A 19530-nucleotide genomic window follows, 5' to 3' on the forward strand; every position below is an offset into this window, starting at 1 on the left:
TGTGCAGCACTGAAAACAGGATGGATGCAGCCGTTCTTTATTTCCCTCGGGATGTCTGGACAGATCTGAGAAGAGATTTCACATTTTGCAGCTTGAGTGGAGGCTGCTGCCCTGCAAAGTCCCCTGGGAGCCATCCAGCCCCAGAGTGCAGGGAAGGAGCACGATGGAAATGGACTTGTCACACTCTGCTGGCTGCCTGAGAGGTTGTTTCTCTCTGTATTTTTTAATATCTGTCTCTTATTACTCTCACTGTATCTTGGAGGCTACACAGGCATGGAGATGGCACTGAAATTCTTAAATAGCATTGATCTTATGAGGTAGATGAAAGAATTGATAATTGCTGTGCCTCCTCTATGAGAGTATCAGTATGTTCTGCAAACAACAGATGACTGCAGGGAACAGCTGATTTCTGAGGAATACAGTGATGATTATCAATTTCTCTAAGGTTTTTTTTTTTTTTTAATCTAGAGAGGAATTTTAGAAAATGAATCAGAGGCAGAATAATTAAAGTTGGAGAGGGACCATCTTGAGCTGGGGATGGATGGCTGGAGCGTGGCTCTGGGGTGCTGCGTGTTCCTCCCCAGCCGTGGGGAGACAGATGTGAAGGATTGGCCAGCACGGAGAGCACTGAGGCTGTTCTGTGAACACAGCAGCCTTGCAAAGCTGAGCTCAGGAGGGACCACACTGCTGGCTGTGAGTGGCTGTGACTGCAGGCAGCTGAGAGCAGTGACACCACCACACACTGCTCCCATCTCTGCTGCAGGGGAGGGCAGCAGGGCTCCAGAGGCTGGGGAACAGCTCCTGCCCTTCCTCTTCCCTGCTCACCTCCTTTGGATGAGACCTGGGCAGGAATATTTGCTTGGCTACAGGGTGAAGAGCATGGGAAGGTGATTTGAAGACAAGGAACTGCCTGTGGGTGCCTAAACCTGATATTCTCAGCACCCAGACTTGATATTCTGAATACCTAAGCCTGATCTGATGAATACCTAAGCCTGACATCCTGAACATCCAAACCTGATATCCTGAACCTAAGCCTGACACCCTGAGCACCCAGCTGGGCTCGAAGGTGGAGGGGGATACCAAAGCCCACTGAGCAGCCCATCACAGCCACCACAGCAACCCTTTGGAACCTCTTGGGATCGTAATCCTGGGGAAAAACAGCAGCGAATTCCGTAGGACTCTGGATTCTAAACCAAAACAAAAATTACTGCCAAACTTCCAGCAGATCTACGTTGGGACTGAGGCTGGGAAAAGCATCTGAAGGAAGCCAGCTGTGCTGAGCAGGGGAGCTGGGAGCCCAAGGAGAGCTTTCCTTGCTTGCTCCATGATGATCTCTGCTTAGGGGCTCCTGGAAGAGGCAGAAGAAGCCTTTGCGAGCTCCTTCCCATCTCTGTTAGACCAAAAGCAAGGAAATATTTTTGGCTAAGAGCGTGGGTTGGTGTTGGTAGATCTTCTTGAAGGATGTCTGGCCAGGAGCCTGAGGACTTTGGAGCAGAAGTGCTGTCGGAAAAGTCGCGGATGATGCCTGGGCTCCCCCCGTACGACATGGACGAGCGGCTCCTTCCCGGGGAGCCCCGCAGCCCCGGCTGCTGCCTGGCCTGGGCCCTGCTGATAGGAGCCACCAACTCCCTGGTCTTCCTCCTCAATTTGCTCCTGATGTTTGTGATTTTCACCGTCGTGCTGCTTCCTACCATCGTGGTGGTTTATTTTGGCTTCCAGTGCCACTCCCAGGTAAGTGCCACTCCTCAAGGGCAGGGCCTCACCTGAGGGTTCCTTTGAGCTCCAGGTGAGCGGTGGCTGTAAAGGCCAGGCAGGACTCCCCAGGTTTTGATTTTGTTTCCCCGAGGAAACAGATTTTTCCCCGTGTGAATAGTCTGGGCTGACAAGGAAAATTGGGCAATGAAGTTGTGTCCCCATGGAAGCGCCAAGCTGAGGTGCCAGGTGAGGTGAACGCGCTCCCTGCCCTGGTGGAGTTGCTGTTTGCATTTTAATTTCACAATATTTCTCTCTTCCCTTGGATTTTTTTGTCACTGAGAGCTGCCAACCTGAGCTCCAGAGCTCACAGTCCTGCCTGGGCTCTGCTAGGGTTTGCTGCTTTCTGTTTAAGTGAGTTTAAGATCCATTAGGACCTGTCTAATGATAGGATTAGTAAAATCTGACAGAATATATAATCCCCTTCTCGTGCCAGTCTAACATTCCTGTTCCCAAACATTCTGTGCATTCCTCACACCAAAAACGAGCCTCTTTTGTCTATCCAGGCTCTCTTTGCTGCCCTCTGCATTTGCATCATTTCCTTATTTACAAACCCCTTCTTGGTATAGCCCTTTAAACATTGTTGGGATCACTTGACCACGGGTGGATATTAAAGAACAATTCCCTGTTTTCCTTGCAGGCACGGACTGTTAGACCAGCTCAATGGGCCTTTTTCATTAAGTCATAAACAGGGCCTGCAAATTGGACTGAAAATGGGAAAAAACCCTCCCAGAACTGCCCCTTCCAGCTTCCCTCACCTTGGAAAACCCCAAATTCTCCTCTGCACGCACACCCAAAGGCTTGGAGGAGATGCAGAATGTTTTTGAGTGCAGCCAAGTGGACCAGAAGTGGAAGCCCCTGAGCTGCTGGAAGCTGTGAGGAGACTTTTAAACTCAGCTTTTTCTTTCTTGCAATCACAGCAAGGGACTGTGGCTCCACCAGAGCTGGTTTTGAGCATCTCGGCAGCCAGAGGCTGATTTCTGCACTGCAGCTCCATTAGGTGGATTTATTGTTGATTTTTAGCGTGGTGGGCTGTATTCCTTTCACTGCTGAAAGGAGAAAAGAATAAAATCTGGGGACATACCACATTCAGGCAGGCCCAGGACGGTTTTCTTTGCAAGTGGCAGATTTTTCGGGCAGAAATAAGTGTACACACCAAGGGGTCTGGAGAGCCACAGAATGACCAGCACCTGTCTGCAGAATCAAACAGATTTCTGTATTTCTATTTATTTTTATATTTATTTTTATTTATATATTTATAAAGATATTTTACATTCCTTTTTATTTCTATAAAATACAAATGTATATGTTTAATATAAATTTATAATATAATATATTTTGAAAATAGGTTTTATTTATTTATTTGTTTGTTTTTCCCAGTGTTGTGCCACCCACACTGATGTAGCACCAGGAGGCTTTTGGATTTGGTTTGTGCCTATCAAATGCTATTGGATGATTGAATAGAGATGAGTGTTTCCTGCTCCAGGATCAGTGTGCAGTGCTCTTGTCTCACAGGGATCATTGAAAGCTTGATTAAGATGTGATATCAGTCACAGAGTGTACCTGAGGATCACTCAGCTCTGAGAGAGGGAGCAAAAGAAAATGTTTTATTTTTGCATGAAAACATTGGAAACTCCAGGGTGTTTTGGCCACTGCTGTCAGCACCAGGCCATGTGACAGGGTTGGGTTCATGTGGGACTTTTCACAGAATCACAGAATTCACAGAATTCACAAAATCCACAGAATTCACAGAATCCCCAGTATGGAAGAGACCTTCAAGATCATTGAGTCCAACCCAGCCCCAACACCTCAACCCAACCCTGGCACCCAGTGCCACATCCAGGCTTTGTTAAACACACCCAGGGCTGGAGACTCCACCACCTCCCTGGGCAGGGAGAACTTTATCATCCTTTCCATAAAAAACCTTATCCCCCTTTCTGTCAAAAACCTTATCCCCCTTTCTGTAAAAACCTTTCCCCCAGTATCCAACCTGTATTTCCCTTGGTGGAACTCAAGGCTGTGTGCTCTGGTTCTGTCAGTTCCTGGAGAAAGAGCCCAAGCCCACCTGGCCACAGCCAAATTTCAGGGAGCTGTAGGGAGGGATAAGGTCACTCATTGGAGCTCTTTTCCAATTTAATGATCCTGCTTGTGCTCCTCTCTCTCCCCACAGGTGCTGCACTCCTCTGCCCGCTACTGCAAGAGCATCCTGGACGACAACAGCTCCTCTGCCCTCATCATCCTGGGCTTTGTCATCATGTCCCCACTGCTGGTGGTGGCCATGGCCATTTACTGCAGCCTGGCACGGCGCCTGCAGCTCCTGGTGTGCTTCCAGCCCTACAGCCTGGCCCTGTACAAGGGGGGCCGCTGGTGTGGCTGCGGGCAGGGGGCTCCGTGCTGTGCCAGGGGCTGCAGCACCCAGCTCAAGGCCTGGGTGTGAGCCTGCAGCACCAGCAGTGTCCCCTCCCTGTGCCTGTCCTCATCCTCAGCCCTCCCCGCAGAGCTGCCACTGCTCAGCCAGGTCACGCTGTGGTTTATTCCAAAAAATCTGCAGTGGAGTGAAAACATGGCATGGGACAGGTGTAGGGAGAGCAGGACAGCTTCATCCTTCCAAATCCTTCCATCCTTCCAAATCACCCTGTGGTTTATCCCAAAAATCTGCGGTGGAGTGAAAACATGGCATGGGACAGGTGTAGGGAGAGCAGGACAGCTTCATTCTTCCAAATCACCCCGTGGTTTATCCCAAAAATCTGCAAAGGAAACACATGTGGGACAGGTATAAGGAGAGCAGGGCAGCTTCATCCTTCCAAATCCTTCCATCCTTCCAAATCACCCTGTGGTTTATCCCAAAAATCTGCGGTGGAGTGAAAACACAGCATGGGACAGGTGTAGGGAGAGCAGGACAGCTTCATCCTTCCAAATCCCCTCTGGTGTTGTTTGTTGGTGTTGTTTGTTGGTGTTGTTTGTTGGTGTTGTTTGTTGGTGTTGTTCCTGCTCATCACTGGCTGCTGTCCCTCCCCTTTAGAACCATTTTGTCTGCCCTTTGGAACCATTCCCAGTTTTCTGGAGAAATAAAGTTTGTGCCCAGTCCCCCCTGGAGGAGTTTGCTCTGTCTCAAAGCCGTGGCTGCAGCAGAACCACCTCTTGTTCTCCACTTGGTAGCACTGTAAGGTAAAATGGAATTTTTGTTCCCTTCCTGAGGATTGATTTTTCCTGCTATTTGCCCTGTGTGGCCCTGATACCACCCAGAGCAATAACCAGGGGTGGCTGCCGGGGGAAGTGAACTGGAGGGGAAAAAAATAAAAAGGAGGAAAAATGAGTTGACATTTTTTGACAAGACTGAAGAAAAGCAGGAAAGTTCTGCTCCAGACAGGAAGATCGTGCTGGAGGATAACCAGGTTTTGCCTGAGGGCAGTGTCTGCTCACTGGGTACAGATATTTGATACAAGCTGCTGTTCCTTTTGCTCACCTGTTGTTTCATCCAACTGCTTTTAAAAGGAAAACACTCTTCAGCCTGGCAGGGATTGTAATGAACCCTCCCCGCTGCTGTCCCTGCAAAGAAACCCAGAGTTATTTGCTACAGCCTCCCCAATAAAGCAAACTTGCATTTCATTAGGTATTTCATTTCACAGAGTATTTTAATAAGGAAGGGGAAATGAATTTACCTGCGATGCCGCAGCAGAGCAGACAGCCCAGGCTGTACCTCCGGGTGTCCTGGCAGGGGCACAGCCCCAGCCAGGCATTCCAGCAGTGCTGGAGCTCCGAGGAGGAGCTGGATTGATCCTAAATTTCCTGTGGAGAGCCCAGAGCCTGATCCCGAGCCTTGGACCAGGGGCTGGGGCAGCTGTGCCAGCCTGCAGTGCCCGTGTGCCAGGCAGGGACTGTGCCACAGATGTGGGGATCCCTGGCTCTGCCTCCTCTTCACTCCCACAGGCAGGGCTTTGTCCTGGCAGCTCCCAAACCAGCCCAGAGCACAGCAGGGAGGACAGAGAGAAATTTATTTTCACTGTTTTGGTTTTGTTGTTTTTTTTCCAAGTGCAACAATGCGTGGATTTAATCCCCCTGCAAGATGTCCATGCTCAAAGCCACGGCCCTGACCTGGTTCTGAGGCACTCAGAGGACACAAAAACATTTCCTTTGGTCAGGCCCGTGTTTGTTGTTTGTGTTTCCCCGTCACTGGCTGGTCCAGGTGAAGCACAGGAAGAAGTCTCAGTGGTTATTCAGCTGTTGGAACACTCAGCTGGGGGTGCTGCAAACACAAACCATCTGTCAAGCTGAGCTGAGATCAGGAAGAGCATCTTCCAGAGCCAAGGACAACAGAGGGTTTATTGGGAGGATGCTCCATTCCTGCTCCCAGGGAGGCAGGGGAAAGGAAGCTGGAACCTGCTGCTCATACCATGAGAGGATGTGCTGCTCCCCAGCTCAGCCCGGGCACTCCAAGTGCTTCATTTTCTGTGGAAAACTCTCCAGCTAATTTGGCAGGATCTGCACGGTGATAGAACATGGTAATAAAGCCCTGATAACATGTTCTGGACAGTTCCTTGTGCTCTCTCCATTGCTTCACTGAAACTTGAGTGTCTTCAGGGAAGTTCCCCTGTGCTCCCTCCCCTCTCTCCAACTGGGCACTGGTGATTGTTTCCAGCTCTGCTGGAGAACTTGGTTAGAATGGATGGAAGTGATTAAAGAAGAGACTTTTTAAGGAAAAAAAAAAATAAAGGGGACTTTTTAAGTGATTAAGGAAAGAATAATCTGGGAGTGCCTGCAAGGGCCCCTTCTCTCAGCTGATATTGTAAATGAGGGGAGCCTGGTGGGAGGAAATGCTGATGTCTGACTCCAGCTCAGAAGGCTGAATGATTTCTTTATTATAACTATGCTATGATACATTAATATACTATTTAAAGGAGATACTAAAACTACAAACCCACTTTTTCTAACTCCCATATCTGACTCCCAACTCGTGCCCCTCTCTGAGAGCCCAGCCCCAGGTGGGTTGGATTGGCCACCAGGCTCAAACAATCCTCACCAGAACCCAACCAAGCATCACCCCAGGGAAACAATTCTCCACACACATTCCACATGGGAAAACAAGGAGCAGAAATACAAATTGTTTTCTCTTTCTTTCCTCTGTGCTCCCCTATGAAAAATCCTGGAAGGGAGAAAAACGTGCCTGCCACAAGCTGATCCTCCAGCGTGGGGCACGAGCTGCCCTGGCAATGCTCCCCTGGGCACTGGGTTGCCTGTCACCCTCTGGCTGAGTTTGAACAGCCAGGTGTCTGCTGAGCAAGGCAGGAGCCTCCCCTGGAATGGAAAAATGTGAACCCCCTCCCTCCGAATTGTTATAAATTTGAAATGAGGTGGGGCTCAGCATCAAGGAGAGCCGGGCCAGCCTGGCAGGGCCAGCTGGGTGCCAGCAGGAGAGGCTGGCAGGCTCCTGGCCCTGAGCCTCCGAAGAGCGGGCAGGATGTGCAGGGCTGGACCTTTCCACGGTTCCTGTGAACCCCGGGGGCAGATGAGAGTCAAAGCCAGAGCTCCCAGCCAAGCCACAGGTGCTGGCTGGTTTCCCATTGCCCTGATTTTTAAAAGTGTTAAGTTTTCTTTCACAGTTCTTTGGAAAGTTTTAAATTTCTCCTAAAAGTCCTTTAGCCTTCTGATAATTACATATTTCTACTGGAGTTTTCACGCACTGTTCGTGTAAATGAAGATTGTTTTGTGGGTGGAGAGAATTGATGAGCTGTTGGTTTAACCAGTGTGTCACCCTCCAACCCACTGCCACTTTTAGAATTCTAAATATTGCGAGGTCAGAAACAAAATTGGCTCTTCTTTCTCTCTTGAACTCACCAAACTTCTGTGTACTCATTTCGTGTCCAGCAGTTTCCCTCTCTGCTTTCAGGTGCTGCCAGCTCCACTTGTGCCTCCTCCATTGTTCCCAAGCTCAGGACAAAGCTGAGGAAGCCAAGCCCTAGACCCTACACGGATGAACAGAAATAAAATTAGAAACCAGAGCAGACTTCCTCCAGACTTGCTGCTGCTGGAAGCCCAGAATATCTGCTTTGTCCTTGAGAAGTTCTTCACCAGCTTCCCCTCACCACTCAGGGCTGTTTCAGGCTCAGCATATTTGGGGAAAAAAATTTGCTTTTTGGTGTCTATTTTAGCTGTGCTGGCCAGCAGCCCTCACATTTGTGACATGCAATGGTGAACTCTCACAATTCAAAGGCAAATATCATATTTATATGTTGAGAGAGGTTTTATAGATGTGTAGTTATGTTTTACACCCCTCGTGTTGTTATCGGGGAACATTTGGGAGGGTTGGCTTGTTACTATGGCAGCACCTGACCTCCAATCAAGATGTAAGGATTTAAACTTAAATCCTTAAAGGATTTAAACTTAAATCTTAAATCTTTTACTTAAATAGATAGAGAAGGAGTGGATGGAGAGAACTTTGGGAGAGCTAAAGGGTTAAAAGGCAAAACCTCCATTCTGTGGATGAGCACACGGTGGGGAAAATCCTCTGCTCCTGGCGCTGTAATATTTTCTTTATTCAGTCTATTATTTTTGATACGGTTTTAATAAATATTTTTAATTTTTTTTTAGGAGTAACATTTCTGCCAGCACGTTTCTGGGTCCCTGAAGCACTCAGGAACAAATGTTTGGGGACAAAACTCCTCATCCTCAGCCCTGGCCTGAAAGGGGCTCAGCTGTGCAGGGCTCTCCTGCCAGGGACGTGGGCAAGGGAAGGAGGGAGGAAATCCAGCCCGGCTGGGGTGTGGGAAGTGGATTTGTAGGGAATTCTCAAAGAAAACGAGGCTCCTGCTGCTCCCCCATGGGCAGATTCCCCCGGGGAAACTCTGGGGGGTCAGTGATGGGGGAGGGAGTGAGGTTTATGTGTGATTTGTGTGTGATTTTTGTGATTTATGTGTGATTATGTGATGATTTCTGTGTGATTTGTGTGATTTGTGTGTGATGATTTATATGTGATTTATGTGTGATGATTTATATGTGATGATTTCTGTGTGATTTTTATGTGATTTATATGTGATGATGTGATTTTTATGTGATTTCTGTGTTATTTATATGCGTGATTTATGTGTGATTTGTGTGTGATGATTTAGGTGTGATTTACGTGTGGTTTATGTATGATTTATATGTGACTTATGTGTGATTTGTGTGATGATTTCTGTGTGATTTATATCTGACTTATGTCTGATTTATGTGTGATGATTTATGTGTAATTTATGTGTGATGGTTTATGTGATTTATGTGTAATTTATGTGCGATTTATGTTGATTTATGCTCCACTCTGCTGATGTCCAGGCAGATTTTCCTGCAGGATTCATCCCCATCCCACATCCTGGCTCCACGAGGCACCTGCACCTCAAGAACTCACTGAACTCGTGGAAAAAAGGAAGATTTGGTGAAGAATTGGGGCTTGAAGGAGGAGCTGGCTCAGAGCTGACCCCGTGCCCTGTCTCAAGGCTCACACAAACCCTGAGACAAGAAATGCTGATTTAGAAATGCCCTGAGATAGGACAGACATTGCTGAGGGAGAAATGGAACTAGAAATAAGTTTGAAAGGATGACCTTGCAAATAAGACTGGGAACTTTGGAGAAATGGAACTGTGAAAGATGCACTGGAGTAGGAGCCACGAGGGGTGGGTTATTACTTTAATTTTAGATGTGTTTAATTGTAGATGATTGGCTTTAAGGCAATCGTGGTGTGGTAGAGCTCCTGTTTCTTCTTGGAGCCAGCTCCCCTCTCTCACACTCCCTTTCCCCTGCGAGGTCTCAGCCCCTGGCTGGGATTGGGCCAGTTTTGGGGACAGATGTTGTGACAAAGAGCACTTTTCTCTCGGGCACCAGCTGCCTTCACCTGCTGCTGGCCACGTTTCATCTGCTGGGGAGTCTGGCCCTGCCTCAGGCACAAAAAAACCCTTTTGCTTGAGATGCTCCTTCTGGGCACAGCTGGGCTCCAGATGCTCAGAAATCCAGAGAAAAAGAATTCACAGAGAGGAAATCAGGCAGTGCTTCAGAGCACCAGGGAATTTTAGTTCAGGCTGCAGGGAAAGGCTTCATTCAGCCTCCTGCTTTCCTGCTTCTTCATGATCCCATACTCCATATCCCACAGAAACAGAGCAGGGAGAAGGAAAAAACCCCTTTGGCCTGGCTGCAATAAAAGATGATTCTATTTTAAAGAATGAAAACCATTCAGCTGAATAAGGGTGTGAATAACTCTCATTTTTTTCTGGTTTGTTCTCATCCCTGGGCGTGGCTCTGCCTACCTGGGCTAGACCATTCCTGTGTGCACCTGGAAAATCAACTTTTCCTTGGGATTGCACGGGTCCTGTGGGTGCAAATCACCTCAGCTGCTTGGTTCCTGCATGAAGGGCCCTTTGTTCAGGGGGATTTTTGGGGCTTGCTTTTGTCATTTTGCTTGCTTTTGTCATTTTGCTTGCAATTTCTTGCTGCTCCTCGCCACGATTTTAGCCACACCAAGGTGGCAGGCAAAGCGTGTGGGGAGATTATGGGAAACAGCGATGGGGAACAGGGTTTGTTGTGCCCTGGGAACTGGGAAAAGGCAGCTGGAAGGAAATTTCTGGGTGTACCAATGCTGCAGCTGCAGAATTCCCTCATTCCCACCAAGAAGCAGCAAAGCTGTGTTTGTGCTGAGCCACTCCACAGCAAAATTCCCACTGATAATGATTAGAGGGGAAAACAGGGGACCAAAAAAAATCCTTTTTTTTTTTTTTTTTTTTGTCCCAGGACAGCTTTGCAGGAGAGAGGAAAACAATCCCTGGATGGTGGAATTGCAGCCCAGCACAGTTCCAGAACAGATGCAGCATCTCCCTGTCAGTCCTGCTGGATGTGGCTGCTCAGAAAAAACCCCTGAACATCCTGGAGACGAGGAAAATTCCCTCCAAAACCTGGCCAAGTGTTTCTCTGGCAGCAGACATTTCCATGAGGTCACTCTTGGAGTTCCTCCCGTGTCTGGATGGTTCACAAGCAGAAATTGAAATATTTTGGGCTTTGTGACCCCTTTGTGTGTCTCAGTCCAGTCCAGCGTGGGGCAAAAGGGGCTTTGAGTTCCTGCTGGCATGCTCCAGGATTTGGGATCCTGCAGGATCTGGCTCAATCTCCAGCTCCCCTGCTCCTTCCAGAGCTGCCTCACAGGAAAGTCTTGTCAGCCCTGATTAATTATCAACTGTAACAAAAGATTATTCAAGATTACTGTAACAAAAAATGATTCCTGGAATCCCTGCACTAAATCTGTCTGCTTTTTGATCTGCAATCCTGGAAAAATGCTGGATTCAGGACAGGGTCAGTGGTGCTATATGTGGGGTGAAAAAGTGGTGTTTTTTGCTGGGTTCAGCTGATGAAAGCTGCAGCAGTGGTGTCTCCTCACATCCTGCCGTGGATTGGTCTGAAGGGCCAGGAGAGAACAGGGGAAGAACCCCAGAATTCCACCTCTGCTTTGGAGATTTGTAGGAATTCCCTGAAGGGAGAGAAACCTTGGGAGCTCATGATGGAAGCAGCAACACGAATAACCTGAGGGACTGCAAGCAAAAATCCCTTTTTTTTATTTTAAATTTCGCTGTTCCATTCTGCACCAATTTCCCTTGGTTTCCCCTCTGGGACATCTCTCCATCCTGTTCCAGGTGTTCCCTCCATTGTGGCAAGCACATTTCTCTCCCTCTCAAGATTTTTCATAGAGGTGCACAGAGGGAAATGAAAAAGAAAATAATTCCTATTTCTGCTCCTTGTTTTTCTTACGTAAAATGTGTTTAGAGAATTGTTTACCTGGAGTACTTAATTAAATTCTGTGAGGATTGTTTGAGCCTGATGGCCAATCCAATCCCCCTGTGTCTAGACTCTTGAGAGAGGGTCACGAGTTGTGTTAAAGTTAAAAATAGAGTCAGAGAAAGTAGTATGTAGTTTTAATATCCTCCTTTTATATAGTATGTTAATATATTTTAACATAGTTATAATAAAGAAAGAATTCAGCCTTCTAAATTGAGTCAAACATCATCATTTCTTCCCATTAAATTCGCCTACATTTACAACACTCCATCCCTGCCCAGTTTGCCAGTCCTGGAGATGAGGGAAGAGAGAGCCCAAACGTGGAGAGAAGCTCCGAGTGCCTTTTTTTGGCACAGCAGCGTCCTCGACAGGTGCCAGGAAGCGAAGCAGAGGCAGAAAAAGCCCCACATGTGGGAGAACTCCACAAAAACAGGATCTGCCAAACTTCCTCTGCATGCCCAGGGAGCAGGGCAGGCCCCGCACTTGGAGCAGCCCAAGCACCACCTGAGCTTTCCAGCTGGAAAGATGTTTTTTTGGTTTTTTTTCCCATTTCCACTCTTTTCCACCCGTTTTTACAGAAATCTCTGCAGCTTTGCTTGCCCTTTGCAGAGGCAGCAGGGGAAATGGCAGAGGGAGTGGTAAGTGCTCCTTCATTCCTGCTTCAGGGCTGGGAAGGGGAGGGATGGCTGGAATTGCAGATTTTTAGGGAACACCAGGATCTGGGTGCACAGGGTGAGTGTTGCTGTGGGTCTGTTGCTGTTCCCATTTCCCCTCAATGTTCAGTGGCATTCCCAGCCAGCCATCCCACCTGGGGGAGATTTTTGGGGCCATTCTCTTGGAGTTTGCTGTAGAGGCAGATTTCCACGTGGCCGATCTGTTCAAAACCCTCACATTCTGAGGAACTCAATTCCTCCTAGGAATTCCTAGGAATTCCTCCTTCCTAAGGCTTCTTCTTGGATTTTATTTGATTCCTCACTCCTGTTGGCAAGTGGGGAGTGTGGATGGGCTCTTATTGTAAATGCAGGCAAACCCAATGGGAAGAAATGCTGATGTCTGACTCAATTCAGAAGGCTGAATTATTTATTTATTAGAACTATGCTAAAACACATTAATATGCTATATAAAAGGAGGATACTAAAACTACAAACTACTTTCTCTGACTCTAACACAACTCCTGACCCTCTCTGAGAGTGCAGCCCCAGGTGGGTTGGATTGGTTTGGGTTGGGTTGGATTGGATTGGATTGGATTGGATTGGATTGGATTGGATTGGGTTGGATTGGATTGGATTGGATTGGATTGAGTTGGGTTGGGTTGGTTTGGGTTGGATTGGATTGGATTGAGTTGGGTTGGGTTGGGTTGGGTTGGATTGGATTGGATTGAGTTGGGTTGGGTTGGATTGGGTTGGATTGGATTGGATTGGATTGGATTGGGTTGGATTGGATTGGATTGAGTTGGGTTGGGTTGGATTGGATTGTCCATCAGGCTCAAACAATCCTCACCAGAACCCAACCAAGCATCACCCCAGGGAAACAATTCTCCAAACACATTCCACATGGGAAAACAAGGAGCAGAAACAGAAATTGTTTTCTCTTTCATTTCTCTCTGTGCTCCTCTATGAAAAATCCTGAGAGGGAGAGAAATGTGCTGCCACAGGCTCTGCTCTCTCACCTGCCTCTTCTTCCTTGGCTGAAAAAGCAAATTTACCTTGCAGAAAGAGCCTGACCCGCCTGTGGAAGAGCAGAGAGAACGTTTCTGCCCAACAGTGCCACTCGTTTGTGGGGCTGATATTTGTGCTCTGCCTGTTCTTTCATCGCTCAGGAATTACAGCACCCGGCTCTGGAACAAAAGTCTCTTATGCCCAGACAGAGCTGGGGATTGTTTGGGTGGCTTTGCACAAATCTTTCTCCACGAGCTGCTGGAATGGCAGCTATTCCCCAGGGAGGCTGGCAGGGAGGAGGGGATGCATGGCAGGCAGAGCAGTTCCCTTTGCTATCAGACACAAAATGACTTCACAGAAGCTTGATTAAGTTCAAAAGAGAAAAAAACCCCTAATTTTCTTTCTGATCTCGCAGTGTATAGAATTCCAAAAGTGCCAGTGGATTGGAGGATGACGTTCCCACCTCTCCAACCACACTGGTCAAACCAGCAGCTCACCAATTCTCTCCTCTCACAAAGAAGAATGTCAAACAATCATTATTTACACGAGCAGTGTGAGAACTGCAGGAGAAATACATAAACACCAGGAGGCATAGAAAACTTTTAAAAGAAGCTTAAACGTTTCAAAAGAACTATGAAAGAAAAATGAACACTTTTAAAAATCAGTTCCCAGCAGAGCCCTCCACTTCCCTGCGCTTCTTTATCCGTCAGTGCTGTAAATGAATTTATAGAGGATTTTTAAAGGCTGACACAAGGCCTAGCATGGTTGGTTTCTGATTGTGGTGCTGTGAATTACAACATCTGCATTGTCTCACCGTCCGCACAGGACTGAAAATGGAATTAAAGTTTTCAACCCCTCAGATCCCCCAGCTCTGTGCCAGAAAAGGGCTTCACCCCACGCATCAGGATTCCTGATCTGCCTTTGGATGGGGGGCGGAGTGGGGTGTGTGTGTGGTTAATGGGATTTATGTGGGATTTGTGTGGGATTTATGTGGGATTTATATGTGATTTGTGGGATTTGTGTGTGATTTGTGGGATTTATGTGTGATTTATGGCATTTGTGTGATTCGTGTGTGCTTAGTGTGTGATTTCTGTGTGATGATTTATATATGATTGATGTATGGTTTATGTGGGATTTATGTGGGATTTATGTGTTATTTATGTGTGATTTATGTATGGTTAATGTGTGATTTATGAGTGATTTATGTGATGATTTATGTGTGATGATTTATGTGTGATTTCTATGTGATGATTTACATGTGTGATTTATGTGTGATTTCTGGAGATTTATGTGTGATTTATGTGATTTATGTGTGATTTATATGTGATTGATGTGTGATGATTTATGTGTGATTGATGTGTGACTGATGTGTGATTTATATGTAATTTATGTGTGATGATTTATGTGTGATTTATATGTGATTAATGTGTGATTTATGTATGGTTTATGTGCGATTGATGTGTGATTTATGTGATTGATGTGATTTATGTGTGATTTGTGTAATTTATGTGATTTATCTGTGATTGATGTGTGATTTATGTGATTTATATGTTATATGTTATGTTAAATCACACATAAACCATACATAAATCACATATAAATTACACAAATCACACATCAATCACATAGAAATCACATACAAATCGCATATAAATCACATATAAATCACAAACAAACCATACATAAATCACATCTCAATCACATAAATCACACATAAATCGCACATAAATCACCACACGTAAATCACACATACAACACACAAATCATATAAATCACAGAGAAATCACACATTAATCACATATAAATCACATAAATCACACATAAACCATAAATAAACCACACATAAACCACACATAAATCACACCAACCAACCAACCAAAAACCCCCACCAAGCAGCCACAAAATAAACCAAAAAACAAACAGAAAACCACCCCAAATTTTTATTTTGGTTTTTATTTTCTCTCTCCCAGACCACTGTAGGAGCTCACAGCTCCTGAGCGAGGCTGGGAGCTCCAGTGGAAATTCCTCAGGAAACCCTAAGGAGATTCTCTTCAATTTGCCTTTTTTAAGTGGTCTGGGCTCTCCTAACAGGATGGAGACAGGAAAAAGAAGTCAAAAAAAAAAAAAAAAAAAAGAAAATTATCCTCTCCAAAGAATAGTGGCTAAAAATTGACTTTTTCATGCTTGTGCTGCTTAGAAGTGAATCCAAGTTTTGGAGCTATTTGGGTTCCTGGCGAGCAAAGTGAAAAAAGTTGGGATAAAAAAGCACTCAAATCCTGAGGGAAATGAAGCAGGAATTTCAAATCTTGGAGGATTTTTTCCTTGGGATTCTCCGGGAGAAGCATGAAAGGTTCCCCTGGAAGTGAATTCACACCCAGCGAAATCCAAGGGATTATGAGCTGGGTGGAAATGTTGGCTCAGCCTGGACTGAATCAGCCTCTCCTCCCTCTGAAGCCTTTGGAAAAAGGGGCTGTAACTCAGAGATTTGTAGTTTAGAAAAATTTAGCATCAATTATAATTTGATATAAAAATTATAATGTATAACGTGCCATATCAATTCGTATTCATCTAAAATGGAAATTAATAGAATTTAAATAATAAGACATCATAGAAATTTAAATTAGTAATAGAAATCTAAATAAATAACCGAATTTTAATCGATATTTATTTTAAATATTATTTAATTAATAATTGTATAATATTAATGTAAGATTTAATATAAATTTTAATCTATACATTTAAAATTATATATTATATAAATCTATCTAATCACGCAAAATCTAGACACAAAAACATACAACCGCTCAAAAAATAAGCATCAAAAATTAAAGCTAATAAAACTTAATTAAATAATCTATTTAATAAAACTTAACATCAGTAAAAAAATCTTTTAAAAATAAGTTTATGCGTTTTAATCATTATAATAATGATCATAATCATAGTCTTTTATTTTCTCCAATACATGCAACAAATAATTAACAAAACTTTTTAAAAATTGATACAACTCTGCCTGTTTTTTTGGGGTTCAGTGTTCCTGAGCCTGTTCCTGAGCCTGTTTTTTTGGGGTTCAGTGTTCCTGAGCCTGTTCCTGCCTGGTTTTTTGGGGTTCAGTGTTCCTGAGCCTGTTCCTGCCTGGTTTTTTGGGGTTCAGTGTTCCTGAGCCTGTTCCTGCCTGGTTTTTTGGGGTTCAGTGTTCCTGAGCCTCTGTCCTGCCTGTTTTTTTGGGGTTCAGTGTTTCTGGCCCTGCTCCAGCTGTGGAATTTCTTCAATTCCAGCCAAGAGCAAGGAGCAAATGAAACCCCTGCGCTCGAGGTACCCAAAATTCAGGGCTCAGAGCTCAGGCTGCTGCTTTTCACCCCCCGAACGGCCCCTTCTTCTTGTGCTGTGTGGATTTTTAGGGAGCTTTGGGATAAAAAACATCATCTATAAGCTCGACCTTACCTCACTGAGGAGTCATTCCCAGCACTGCTCATCCTCGGAGAAACATAAACCTGCTGAATGCTGCGAGTAAACACATCTATTTTTGTAGTTTGTCTCCCAAGTCAAACGAAAATAAGAGATGACTCCAGGCGGGGTGACACGGCGGTAACTGAGAAGTGACAAACTCGGGGCTGGACGTCAGGCTGGCATTTTTTGGGTCAGGGATTCGGTGCCCCGCAGCTGAGCAGAAATGAAGTATGGCACAGTTGTTTTTTTGGGGGGAAACTAGGCGATGTTGGGATTTCTGGGTGGGATTTCTTGCTGCTCTCAGCATCCTCTGGGTCAGATTTTGGGCTGATAAAAGCTGAGCAAGCTCCAAAGCCCTGTCCAGGCAGGATTCCTGCTCCTCGGGTGATTTCTCACCTGTGCTGGGGCTGCACAAGCAATTCCTGGAGTTCCAGGGGAAATTTTCACTCTCCTCATCCCCCTCAAAGTTGCTCTGCTTCCTTTCCAAACGGGGAAATTCCAAATTGCCATTTATAGACCCCCCTCCAAACAAACCCAGCCTCAAACAAGGCTGAGTTCCCAAAAGCTTGTTTGCTCCAGCTGCAGGAATTGCTCTCAGACAAGAGGATGTTGCATCTCTTCAGAAATTGGGGATTGTTTACATCCCTGCAATGTCACAGCAGCTGCAGCAAAACCTCCCCCAGGCACTGAGGGTTCTAGGAAATACCTGAGCCCCAGCGAGGTCACCCTCAAAATTGTGGTGGATTGGTTTTATTTGGGTTTTTTCCCTACAATTATTCATTGTTGCTGGGTTGTTCTGTAGCTTGGCATGGGGAGAAGGTGTAGTGGTTTTGGTTTGCTAATTTTAGATTTTCTTAATTTAAAAAAAAATTATATTTTTAAATTTTATAATTTTATATTTTTAATTTAATAAAAAAAAATTAAGATTTTAAAAAATCATTAAGTTTTTTAATTTTAATTTTTTTTTAACCAGACTGTTATTACACAAAAAGTTTTATATCACTTCCTTAAATTTATCATTCTAAACTATAAAAGAAGGGAATCACCCCAAGAAAATTTTGTCCAAATTTATGGCAGGTGGAGAACGGGAGCTGAGCAGAGATTTAAGCAGGAGCAAAGCTGGAGAGACACCTCTGGCTCCAGATGCAGGATGCTTCCAGGAAAGAATCAGCACAGGCACCAGGCCGAATGGAAACAGGATCTGCCAATTCCTGTAAAGATTAAAAATAAACCCAAGCCCTGTAAGATCTAATGATTTTCCAGGCTGCTTTTTCCTGCTTGCACCTATTCCAGCAGGACTTCGAGGGAGATAAAGGCTCCCTCCGGGCTGCAGGGTATCCACAGGGATGAACTGGCAAAAAATCAGGGAATTATTGTGAGCTGAGCTACACTTCCTTGGGAAGTGAGTCATGGAAGGGAATCATCTCCAAGGGGGCTCTGAGTGGGTCTGGAGATGGGCAGGAGGAGGATGGGATGGGATTTGATGGGATTTGATGGGATTTGATGGGATTTGATGGAATATGATGGGAGCAGGTGGATGGCTGGTTCGGGATGGAGGAAATTCGGGATCTGAATCAGCCTCTCCTCCCTCTGAAGCTTTCAACACAAGTCTTGCAGCCTTTGCCACTCAGAGAGGAGCAGTTTGTAAAAATTTCATATGAATTATCATTTAAATTAGAAAATTATAAGATAGAAAATTATATGTGCTGTCAGCTCCTCTGGGAGGCAGATGGGCCCAAACTGGGAGGGGAACACAAACAAATGCCCTCAACTGTTCCTTGGGAAGTGAGTAATGGAAGGAAATCATCTCCAAGGGGGCTCTGAATGGGTCTGGAGATGGGCAGGAGGAGGATGGGATGGGATTTGATGGGATTTGATGGGATTTGATGGGATTTGATGGGAGCAGGTGGATGTCTGGGTTAAGGATGGAGGAAAATTTGGGATCTGAATCAGCCTCTCCTCCCTCTGAAGCTTTCAACACAAATCTTGCAGCCTTTGGAAAGAGTGGCCGCCACTCACAGAGGGGCAGTTTATAAAAATTTCATATGATTTACCATTTTAATTATAAAATTATAACATCCTGACTGCTGTCAGCTCCTCTGGGAGGCAGATGGGGCCAAACTGGGAGGGGAACACAAACAAGTGCCCTAAACCCTATCTGATTTTTAACTGGATTTTCCATTTGGTGCATGAGTTTGGATACAACTTTTTTCCACTCTGAACAACCCTAACTCCTGGTGAGATTTTTTTTTTCTTTACAGTTCCCAGGGGAGAGGAAATAAAATTGGAGGAAATATTGCTCACCAGTGCCTGAAATCCCAAAAGCTTCCAAACATCCCTTCTTTGCTGCTTTTCAGCCTGGCCTGCTGGTCCCTGTCCGTGTCAGGGAGATGAGGATTGATGCATTTCTTCATAACTGGATGTAATTTTCCAGCTTTTCCCTCTGCTGATAACACCTTGGACCTGTCCAGAGGGAAAATCCTACAGTGGAAAAGGGAATTGTTGTCACCTCACCTGGTGAGTGGGAGCCAAACGCAGATGTGAGGAGAGCACATCGCTGGGAGAGGGAATTGGGGTTTATTTCTTGAGGTTCTGGCAGAAATTCCCTGCCAGAGGGGCACGGAGAGGCTGAACCTCAAAATCTCTGGTGTTTGCTCCCCTCACCCAGCGAGAGTTTATCACTTTCTTTCCTCAGGATCCCAGATCTGAGCCTGAATTTAACACCACACCAAGAGAGGTCAGCCCTGGGCTGTTCCTGTGCCAGCTGCCATTCCCAGTATTGCTCCCTGTTGGTTTTGGGGTTTTTTTTGTTTGTTTTGGGTGCTTTTTTGTTTGTTTGGTTGTTTATTGTTTTGTTTTGTTTTTGTTGATTTTTTAATTTTTT

The 19530-nt window shown here is 45.5% G+C and overlaps 1 protein-coding gene and 1 long non-coding RNA gene across 2 annotated transcripts; one reads left to right on the plus strand and one right to left on the minus strand.

Annotated features, from left to right (window-relative positions):
• The first annotated feature begins 504 nt into the window (after positions 1-504).
• Positions 505-4846, plus strand: TMEM278 (transmembrane protein 278). Its single transcript, XM_021529896.3, has 2 exons — positions 505-1731; positions 3923-4846. Exons 1-2 carry the CDS (start codon positions 1462-1464, stop codon positions 4187-4189), a joined length of 537 nt encoding a protein of 178 aa, XP_021385571.2. The 5' UTR covers positions 505-1461; the 3' UTR covers positions 4190-4846.
• LOC110470354 (uncharacterized) lies at positions 4266-5613 on the minus strand. Its single transcript, XR_004149171.2, has 3 exons — positions 5415-5613; positions 5219-5301; positions 4266-4499 (listed from the first exon to the last, which is right to left on the minus strand). It is a non-coding gene; the product is annotated as an uncharacterized LOC110470354 (long non-coding RNA).
• Between the last annotated feature and the right edge of the window lie 13917 nt (positions 5614-19530).

The sequence above is a fragment of the Lonchura striata genome, chromosome 24 (assembly GCF_046129695.1).
Source record: "Lonchura striata isolate bLonStr1 chromosome 24, bLonStr1.mat, whole genome shotgun sequence".
In the NCBI taxonomy this organism is placed as follows: domain Eukaryota; kingdom Metazoa; phylum Chordata; class Aves; order Passeriformes; family Estrildidae; genus Lonchura; species Lonchura striata.